This window comes from Pyxicephalus adspersus, chromosome 5 (genome assembly GCF_032062135.1).
Source record: "Pyxicephalus adspersus chromosome 5, UCB_Pads_2.0, whole genome shotgun sequence".
Taxonomy (NCBI): Eukaryota; Metazoa; Chordata; class Amphibia; order Anura; family Pyxicephalidae; genus Pyxicephalus; species Pyxicephalus adspersus.
In genome coordinates this window covers 117,539,718-117,551,139 of record NC_092862.1, presented here as the reverse complement: position 1 = coordinate 117,551,139, position 11,422 = coordinate 117,539,718, and the positions used below count along the sequence as shown (strand labels likewise).

General features: G+C 40.1%; 1 protein-coding gene across 1 annotated transcript in view; it reads left to right on the top strand.

The window, feature by feature from the left end:
• The first annotated feature begins 2,616 nt into the window (after window positions 1–2,616).
• CDCA7L (cell division cycle associated 7 like) overlaps window positions 2,617–11,422 on the top strand; it is a 17,518-nt gene continuing 8,712 nt past the window's right edge. Inside the window, exons 1-2 of the mRNA XM_072412556.1 lie at window positions 2,617–2,799; window positions 10,293–10,415. Coding sequence (XP_072268657.1) covers window positions 2,776–2,799; window positions 10,293–10,415 — 147 coding nt within the window. The 5' untranslated portion in view covers window positions 2,617–2,775. The remainder of the gene's footprint in view (window positions 2,800–10,292; window positions 10,416–11,422) is intronic.

The window sequence follows — 11,422 nt, the reverse complement described above, 5'->3', positions numbered from 1 at the left end:
TTTAATCTTATTTTTTTGGCATATGTGTCTTACTGGGGAGATTTCACTTCTAGTCCTGTAGACAAATGAAGATATAGAAATTATATCTTTTAGACGGCTTGCATCACAACATGTCAGGAATGGTTTTAGTCAATATGGGACCCTAGGCAAAATTGAAGTGAAGGTCCTAAATGCATAGCATTCCAGCATCCTGCACTCTGACCATTTTATAATGACAAAGATGAGCTCATCCCTGAGCTGTGTTTCCTTTTAATTAGAAGAAGTGGGTTGAATGCTGCTGGCCATCAGACTGAGGTCAAGGGGCTGAAAAAGAGGACCGTAGGGGTTTAAGGTGCCTAATATAGCAAAAGTTGACTTTGATATCATATACCTCGATAGTTATTTTTTTTTTTATAATTTATGTTATGTTTGGCTGAGGTTTGCTGTATGTTTATTAATATTATTAATATTAATAACAATAATAAACAGGATTTATATAGCACCAACATAATATGCAGCTCTGTACATTAAATAGAGGTTGCAAATGACAGAAAGATACCGACCGTGACACAGGAGAAGGAGATGACCCTGCCCAGAAGAGCTTACAATCTAGGAGCAGGGGAAAGTAGCACACAATAGGAAGAGGGATATTGAATGGTGGATGAGGAGTGAGGGTTCAGCAGACAGAAGATGGGTAGGTCAGTTTGAAAAGAGGGAAAACCATTCCAGAGAGTCAGGACAGCTCTAGAAAAGTCTTGGAGCTGTGCATGTGATGAGGTTTTGAGTGAAGAAGTCTTTAGTAGGTCAATGGAGTAGCGAGGAGAGAGTGGCTAGGGGTGTATTTTTTTTTTTTTTTTATAATGACAAAGATGAGCTCATCCCTGAGCTGTGTTTCCTTTTAATTAGAAGAAGTGGGTTGAATGCTGCTGGCCATCAGACTGAGGTCAAGGGGGCTAAAAAAGAGGACTATACCTCGATAGTTATTTTTTTTTTTTTTTTATAATTTATGTTATGTTTGGCTGGGGTTTGCTGTATGTTTATTATTATTATTATTATTAATAAACAGGATTTATATAGCACCAACATATTATGCAGCGCTGTACAATAAATAGAGGTTGCAAATGACAGACAGATACCGACCTTGACACAGGAGAAGGAGATGACCCTGCCCAGAAGAGCTTACAATCTAGGAGAAGGGGGAAGTAGCACACAATAGGAAGAGGGATATTGAATGGTGGATGAGGAGTGAGGGTTCAGCAGACAGAAGATGGGTAGGCCAGTTTGAAAAGACGGAAAACCATTCCAGAGAGTCAGGACAGCTCTAGAAAAGTCTTGGAGCCGTGCGTGTGATGAGGTTTTGAGTGAAGAAGTCTTTAGTAGGTCAATGGAGTAGCAAAGAGAGAGTGGCTAGGGGTGTATTTTTTTTTTTTTACCCGGTCAGAAAGGTAAGTGGGACAAGAACTGTGGAAGGATTTGAAGGCAAAGCAGAGGAGCCTAAATTTGATTCTAAGGTGAAATGGAAGCCAACAAAGAAAACTACAAAGGGATGCAGAAGAAGAGGAGCGGTAGTGGTTATAGGTGTTAGCCTTTTCCAGGCTTCTGCTTCTGTTATGCACCCTGGAGTGCCAAACGTTTCCACCACTTGCCCTCGAGGTTGTGGTTCTTTGTCAAGAGGAAAAGAGAAATCGTGCAGCCAGAAGTAGCCACCCCTTCCCAGGACTGCACTGTGATTCACTATAAGCACAGCCATGTGGAAACCTGCACAGAATAGTTCACAGAGCCCAGGTGAAAGCTGCAATCAATAGCAAGTCTGGAAATGGCCTAGAGCTTTAGATTTCACCCATTTGTCATCTTGTACTGAAATCTCTCCAAATAACTGAAAAAGAAACAGGATTTAAAGCAGACCTAAACCTAAGTGCAACACCCTTTTCTTAAAAAAAAACAAAAAAAAAAAACAAACAAGGGTGCAGCACTTCCCCTTTCTGGGCAATCAAGAGTAAATGAAAGTGCAGAGCCTCCCGAGATACCTGGGTCACACATCCTGGGAGGCTCTGGGTGCTCCTTCTGTGCATGCCCTGACCTCAGACATTTGCAAAGGGACACTTTTTCTATTAACCTTTTACATAAAGTGAAAATTCTAAAGTGAAAGGTTAGGTACACTTTAAGGGGAAGATTTTCATGTCATGATGTGAAAGCAGCGGTGAATCAGTGACTGGGCTCTCAACCATAAATATTCTTTGCTGATTAAAAGTTGGTACAACGGTGGGAAAAAAACATCGCCAAGAAAGGCGACTGTGCAGAAAAGTGGTCATTTGTTTCTGTAAATTACTGTGGAAACTTTTTAAAGGCCCCTTGTGTGTTATATTATGATAGATATATAGATAGATGATAGATTATTTTGTATTTTATTACCTGCAGGAGAACTTGTTCATTATATACTAAGACTGAAATGACAGGTGCACTTCATAATTGTGAGTAAACAAGCCCCAGAATGCTGAGTTTCATGTTTGCAGACTGTACTTGTAGCCATGTTATTCTGGGTGCAGCTTTCATAGAACCCCCTATAATATAGGTGACATAGCGGCTGTATTGGGGGACACCGCCCCATGCTGCACTGCCTCCCCCGCCGTGTCAGTGGCGCCCTCTGTGTGAGGTGGGTGTGGTGTGCGCGTGCTGTATAGGGCCGGCCAGTGTGTGCGCCTCCCCCAACATTCCCCGAGATTTGGAGGCAGCGCTTGTTAGTACCGAGACCCGAACTTTTCCTATACGTTGTAGTACAGCTGGAGCCCGGTCACCATGGAAACAGCGGCTGCAAGGAAGGTGAGCACACGGCAGCACACTCACACTGGCATTGCGTGCGGCACTCTGCGAGCTCCACGTGGGCGCTCAGTCACTGAAGTAGATTTGGCGCCACTGGAGAGGAAGCGTGCTGTGTGCAGGAAGCACTGAGATCCCCTCCAGGCTGCAGGAATATTGCAGGAATAATAATATGTGACCCAGTCACATTCATAGTGCTAATCAGTAGATGTGGGGATATCAGACGCAGCATGTGGTGTGCCCGCTATGTGCATTGGTACTGCATGCGTTTCCCTCACATTCAATGTCCTGCAGCATTTAGCGTAATGAATGTGGTCTGTGTCACAATGGACAGCAGTATGGGTGGCGATGAGTTGGGCCTCCATGGCGCTAATGGAATGTTGTGTTTTAATCCCTATTTAATGTACAGCGCAGCGTAATATGTTGGTGCTATTATAAATAATAATAGAACATACGGCCACATCTGTGGCTGCCATTGTCATGCCGATCCCATTCGTTACACAAAAACAGACAGTAAACGGTGATCTCAAACTTTTTAGCTGGGTGCACCGCCCGGCACTTCTCAGTAACCACCCCGCTGTTTTGGGGTGATACTAATGAGCTGGGTCACAATACAGGATCTGCCGCTCGCCTACAACTTCTTCCCACCCAGCTTAAAAACATTCCTGGGTTTAACATTGGTAATGTGCGCAGCCGGGCGTTGGCAAAATTCATTGCAGCGCAACACATAAATGGGACCATCGGACACAGCTTTGCAATGTCTGATGTCCTTGTGTATGGCATGTTGTGTGGAATATTTGAAACCTGACCTTGCAGTATAACTCCGATCATTTGCTGCAATGTGAACAAAGCCCAACCTGCACTAAATAACTCATTGCTGTGTTTCAAAAGTGCAAAGCAAAAAGTCTCCAGTTATCTGTGAATCTTTTCTCCTCCGTGCATTGTATTACAGAACAAGCACACAGCATATTGTATGCAGAAAAAGTGTATTACTTTATAGTCAAAGTAATGACAGAAAACCAGTATCTGTGTTTTAGTAAGCTACGTAAACACGGCAGAGGATTATCGTCCGATTATCATTTCAGGGCTGGTATCAGACGAGAATCTGATGTGTGTACAGCAGCTGTCCAACGTTGGATCCGTCCTGGCGGGACCGCAATACAAGTGAAGGGGAGAGATTGCAGCGGGGTTCCACTCTCTCATTCTCTCCCTCTTCATAGAGCAGAATGGCTCTGTATGTATTAATATTATTACACAGTATTTATATAGCGCCATCATATTACACAGCGCTGTACAAAGTCCATAGTCATGTCACCAGCTGTCCCTTGGAAGAGCTACAATCTAATGTCCCTACTATAGTCATATGTCATTATCACAGTCTAAGATCAATTTTGGAGGGAAGCCAATTAACCTAACTGCATGTCTTTGGAATGTTGGAGGAAACCCACGCAAACATAGGGAGAACATACAAACTCCATGCAGATAATGACCTAGACAAGATTCAAACCTGGGCTTAATCATGCATCCTTCAGCCCTTTGTTGTGGAAAAGGATCGTAAAAAATCTTTCCAACAACAAAAACTAGTGCGTGTACCCAGCCCTAGGTAACATGAACTTAATGTCAGCAAAGGAAACACTTATACTTATAATTATAAATATAATATATTAGGTATACATACACGTGTGGTGTTGAACCTATACCACGTTTTGCGTTATGTAAAGCGAGCCGTAGGTTCATGCGTTTTCCTACGTTTGGCAGCCAGTTAAATAGATAAATACAGCAGTACCTGGCATTGCGCTGGTAAGTTGCCATTTGGGGTGTCTATGACAATGAATGGCAGAGCAATACACCAATCAGCTCGGTATGCAGTGCCTAGTGGAGTCCTTACCCCAAGAACTGCACATTAATGGATGCATAAATGCCGTGTTTGGCTTTTCTCCTGGGTCTGATGCCTGTGTGTGCGAGTTAAGCTTTGGACGCCTTTCACACCAGCCCAGTCCGCTGCAGTGTATTAAACACGCACAAATAAGTGGGACATGCACTGAAATACAAAGTCTGCACAGTTGGCTGCCTCCACCCCATGCAAAACCCTGCATTACTAAAACAAAACTTATTGCATTAAAATAACTCTTCTTCCTGTCACTAATGTCAGCAGGCCACACAGAGGATCTTAGGAAAAATCTCAGGATCCCAATATGTAGTAAAGGGCACTATAGTACTGTACAGGATGTAAGAACCTCAACTTTCAAATCTCTTTATTTTTAAGCTTTAGTTCCCCTTTAAACCCTGCCTGCTCTGGTCTATTGCAGTAATTCAAGTCCGTTCATTATAAATGAGCTGCAAGTGTACCAAGTGGACAGGAAAACATACAATGACCCAATTTTATAGCAGGACAAACCACAAAACAAGGTATTTTGTTTCTGTGTGCCGAAAATAAATGACAGTGTAGCAGTGGAAGCAAAGTGTGCTGCTTTAGGATAATGCAATGCAGTTTGCTCCCCTGAACATTTTTTCAAGCTGTGTGGGAAGAAGCTGTAGGTAGGTTGGAGCCCCTGTATTGTGACCCAAATATTCAGTAACCACCCAAAAATAGGCAGGTGGTTACTGAAAAGTGGCGGGTGCTGCACCCAGCTACAAGAGCCTAGGGAGAATAGTGCTATGTATAGGGGTGAAGCAACCCTAAAGGATAAATATACCAAAACTACATTAATCCATTATGACACTTGACAGCAATGCACTGGGGTTTTAGGCTCTTATTTCTCAACTGCAGTAACCTACATTTTTTGGAAAGTTTCCAGTTGTTTAGCACAGTATGTCTCACCCATGGCAATGAATGGGGTTGTGGCAAGCCAAGTGCACTAAGAAGGGCAGTTTAGGGATGTTTTCCCTGCAATGGGTGTGGTACCAGGCAGGGCCACACATTAAAGATCTCTGAAACAGCTTAGAAGGTATTTTACAAAATTCATAATTCCAAACTATATTATACATTTTTGTCAAAATTTGCTTTGAGGTTTCCACTCACTCTGGTGTCACCCAAAAACTATTACTAACAAACTTCACTAAACTTTCTGTTGGTGTGAACTGGGGCAGTGCCAAGATTGGCCTTTGGAGCTCAGGATTTGTCTGTGGCTTTGTTCCTGAATCTAGTGATCGTTTGGGTAAAAGTAACTTCTGCTTTTTTTTTTATCTTGCGTCTTTATTATTATTATCTGTGCTGAGGAAGTTAACTTGTGTAGCTGACATGGAATATTACCAGGCATTCAGTGTATAGCAGATGTTAGCAAACAATACCATTGGGGGGTTTAATGCCTGTATGTGTATTTAGTTGTTGTACATACATAAATTATCTTAAGGAATTTTCTGCTTTTACTGATAAAGAGTTGTAATGTTTGTTGCCGCAGTGCACATAATTTGTAATACAGATATTATTGCACTATGACGTGCAAAATTTCAGTGTCCTTTGCGACTATAATATGCTAAATGATAGCAGAAAAACAATATGAATCACACAGTAACCCTTGTTGTGCTGCACTTACAAGGGCTTCCACTTGTTTTTGAGAAGCATGTTTACTACAGAGGTTGACGTGCAGAACCTACTTAGAGATCCCCCCCAAACAAATGTAGTTTTGCTATTTTATTTGTGTCTTTTATTTAAAACAATACCTAAAAAAAAAACAAAAGCATTTTGTGCATGCAGGCTTTTTATGGCAGATGAGACATTCTCTGTCTCTTCTGTAGTAACACAAACTCACCTACCTGTTTGCAGTCTCCTGTAGAATGCACACTGGGCCAGTTTTGTACATCTCATTCTTGGTATATTTCGGTGCCCAAATCATTAAATACCAACCGGCAGGAGTTTGTCCTGGCCAGTCAGGATGTCCGAAGATCCTGGACCCTGAGAAAGAGCAGGTAAAGATGTCTGCACTGCAGCGGGCCTCACCCTGCACCCTACATTAATAACTGGTTTTGAAGTTGTCTTCATGGGTTCTTTATGACTGGCGGAGGCACTGGTTACATGTAAGACATGTCTGCCGTCATTGAACCTTATAAATTGTGCGAAATGTTTTTTAGTTTGGCACTTTGTTGCATAGCGATGCAGCTACTAAAGTTGAGTTGTGGAATAATAGACATCCATTAACTTTTTCAATAGTTGTTTTTATGTTTTAAAAGTTTAAATTCTTATAAACGCAGGATCTATGGTTTTCTTTTATATTTAGCTGTAACCTTCTGAAGGATTGAAAATTGTAACAATAAGATTATTACAATTATTTAAATAATTGTCCCCCAAAATTGTCCTTAGACTGTATTAAAGACATATGACTATAGTAGGGACATTAGATTGTGAGCCCCTTTGAGGGACAGTTATAGACTTTGTAAAGTGCTGCGTAATATGTAGGCACTATATAATTACTGTATAATAATAATAAGATAAATAAAGAAGACCTGCAAAATCTCCAAGGAAATATGAGCACAAGTCATTGTATATGGCTCAAAAACTCCGTTGGTCCTAAAGGTTTAGGTTTTTTTTTTCCATATTGTATTGTGAACGTTTGAGCTGCATATTAAAGCTTTTCATTTGTTTGCGATTGAGATTGCTGCTGATTCATGTATTTTCTTTATTTAATTATATATATATATATATATACACACACACCAATTTCAACAAACTAATTTTGTTACTTGTATGTCTTTATAATGCCATCTTTACCTTATAGGACCCTTTTGAGTTCAAGGAAGTAGGCAGTTTTAGCCACCCCCAACTTCTATGCTCCAATTTTTGTTTTGTATGAAAGTTAGGTTTAGTTTTGCCTTTTTTCCCCATATAAAATACAAGTCTCTTTTAATTATGCATGTATTTTGAAAAACTGAGCATTTTTAGTTTTGACGGGACTTGTGAACAGTTTGAGACTCTTGAACAACATAGAGGGGGGTCCAGAAACTCTTAATAAAGATGATTGGAAGGAAATGGCCTTTAAAAATTTAGCAGCAAGTTTTCTTAATTAAAGCCCATCAGCTCCCAGCTCTCATGGAGTGAAGTATGTTTGATCTTTGTTCTTAATCAGTAATTGTGCTCCCCTGAAGCTGGTTCCTTGGGAGAAGAGGTAGCAATAATAAAAGAAATGGTAAAAAAAAAATGAGTTGGTGCATAGTATTCCCAGCAGGGTTGTGGCATAGCAGCACAAAGGCAAAAGAGCTAATGCAGTTTTTCTTGAAAGTCATTTTTTATTCTTTGTAAAAATGGCGTGCAGCTCCTCACAAACCTTCTTCCATTAAGTCATTAAAACGTTAGATTTTGTAGTGCTTCAATTTAAGCTGTTACAGGTGGGGAAGCAAATTCCTTCATAGCAAAACTCTTTCGTTCAGCTGCCTAATTGGTAGAATATAGCCGATGGTAGTTGTGGAGTGTTCTCAAGGTGCGGGGTGCACACTGGCTTGTTCAGCAACGCTGTGCAATGAGCAGTAATTTGGCAAATGCAAAATTCAACTTACTCAAGTCAGATCAGTAAAAAAAAAAGAAAGAAATTCTGATTGGTAGCTCTGGATTAGCAGTGCTAGACTGAATGTATGGACGAAAAAAGTTACAATTAGGACCTAACTTTTGAGCTTTTATGTTCTTTTCAATTGCAATATCTTGTTTGCTTTCGGACTAATTAGATATTATATTCCTTTTAACCAGTATGTAAACCAAGAATATTTTTTAGGTGTGTTTGGCAGCATCTCTCTCTGTATATTAGTTTCTTAAAGTGGATCTAAACCTGTGACACTCGCCTATTCCTATTTCATTGTAGGCAGCTGCCATCTTCCTCTTTCTGAAGATAATTTAAAAATTCCCAGGTTGACATAACTCCCGCACAGTAGTTTATTAATTCCTGGCTCAAGCAAGCGAAATCGGCATTGCTTGGTTTTACTGGCAATAACTGCAGAGATGTGCATGTGCAGCGCCGCCGAATTTGACAGCTGGGCAGCAATCAGGCAGATAAGAACAGTTCTTGCAGAAGGGACAGTGCCTGTCGCTTTTTGCAGTAACCACCTGCCTGAATTGCCAATGTTCCAAGTGATACTTTAGTTCCACTTTAAGCACATTTTTGTGCATCTATTGTAAATTTTCCTACCTGAAGATCCTGTGAGTAACAGCACTTGCTGTTTTAGTCTGGCAACCCTAAGAACTTTCTTCCTCTGACATATTTCACCCATCAGGTCTCTCAGATAGGCAGTCCAGCAGCCAACTGAAGGAGCTTGCACAGAAGCTTACAATGTTGCTGCTAAATACAAGGCAGTGACCTACCATTGTCGGCCTGAAATGCGAAGTCCTAGCAGGGTCATTGGGTGCAAAACTAACTGGATTAGGAAAAAAACTAAGCTACTACAACCTTCAAAAAATTACTTTGGTATATATACATAATAAATTATTGGCACTGTATGTTTTGGTTTGCCCAGAATGCACCTAGTAAATTGGGAGGGGTGACACTAAGATTAGAATCCTGGCCAGGAACACCATCTCTAAGAAGTTTGCATGTTCTCTCTTAAGTTCATGTGGGTTTCTTACAGGCAATCTAGTTTCCGCCCACACCTCCAAAAACATTAAGTTAGGTTAATTGGCTCCCCAGGAAACTGTCCTTGGTAAGTGAGGGAAATTAGGCAGCAACCAAAATGCAGCATAAAGTAACTGCTGCTTAGATCAACATAGACAAATAACAATGATATAAATTAAACTATATAAAAAAAAGGAAAAGTTTAGTTGGGATATAGTGGATGATGGATGCCATACAGTGGTATGGCATCAAAAGATCTCTGTGTTTGTCATTTCAGTTTTAACTCCTGGAAAACTAAATACATAGTTGAAATGCGCATCATTACAATCTTAATGGTCAAAGCACTTATATAATCTTATGGAGCTGAACTTGTAGCTTACACACATTTTCCACTCTGCAAATGTAAGGCAGATGACCTGTAGTTCCTGATCAACCAATTCATTTTCTTGGTTCAACAATCCCATTTTATATTCTACCTTAGTGGTAGGGGACTGGCGTCATTACCTCTGTCCTATGAGCAGAGAGAAGTAATGCTGCACCAGAAAGTAATAGAAAGATCTCAGCTAGCAAAATTGTGTGCTTCACAAACATGACTGGCCAACATTCCAATTTTTGTAAAACATTACATTTAGGTTAGCAGATACCTGTGATAGTGGTAGTATGGTTCTGCAACTTAGAGCATGAAGGTAAATATGCAGAAGGCCAGCAATATCGCAAACATTTCATTGACACTGAGGACACTAAAGAATGGTAAAGAAAATACATTTCCTTTTCAAATGTTCAGTTTAAAAACAACACTAAATTTTCATTAATTGTTTGTATTGTATATATTGTATGACTTTCATTGCTTGGGTAAAAGGTCTAACATGCACAGATTGGTAGGTTGGAAAGGTGTCATTTCAGATGTAATTACCCAACATTTCATCTGTTAACACTCATCCTATTAAATTTTGTTTTTTGCAGAAACCAGTTCTTCGTTCAAAGTACAACACAAGAAATCAACGTAAAACAGTTACAGAAGATTCTGATTCCAAGAGTCGTGCATTAGAACGGTTTGCACATAAGAGGAAGGATAAAAATGTCCAGGTAAAGAGATTGCAGAGATTTGCAGCATTATTCTTATCCTAAATGCATGATCTGTCCTATCTATCCTAGGTGTAAAATATTTTTTTGGGTGATGGTATAAAGTTGAGTTTTTAGAATCCCCTTGAGTGTTAATTTGATAATGATGTTCTAAAGCTTTGTGCTGGAGCGCTGTATTCTTGTGAATGAAGAGCTGATGCTCCTTTACCAGTACAAGCTGAAACAATGGGAATGGGTCAGAATCAGCATTCCTCTATATAGGTTCTATATCACACACATTGATCTTTTTTAGACATTTTTAGTATTTCTGCAAGTCTATTTTATAGTCTCAGAAGTGTTTTAAATTTCTTTGGTTAGAAAGTTTACAAGTTTTTAGTTAATAAATATACCTGAGAGAAAAATCTCTTGTGATACCTGTTATCCTTATTTAGGGAAAAAGAATAGTAACTGTGAGGAGTTTTCCTTCCCTAGCCTCCCATCCCAGCATGTAAGCGTGGGAGACGCAAGACTAGGGGATATAGATGCCAGCCGGGTATGTGACGTGTGGCCGGGCGGCGTGCGTCGGGGGGAGATGCGGTTCCAGCGGATATTTAAAATTAGAAGTTGTTTTACATGTCAAACGTACCGATTTGACTTGTACAAATACAAAATATTCATACTGCCAGGGAGATTAAAGAGGATGAATTATCAATGGGTTTCTATCTCCAAAAAATCAGCTTCTCCTCCCAAACTGATTTCTTGTGGCCGTAGCATCTGCTAAATCAATATTTTTTCTGTGTATGTTTTTTGTCTTTCTTGGTTCCTCCTTTTTTCCTATTGTCAATATGCTGCAAATATTTTAGGTAACACCTGTCTCTTTATTATATACCTAATTTTTTTGCTTCTGTAAAAAATTTAGGTAGCTCATGGCTCCTAGATAGGACCTTCCTGCTGTTGCCCTGTACGACAATTGAATAGCATCCAGTCCAAAATTATTATTAATATTAACCTCCTTGCAGTTAAGCCCGACC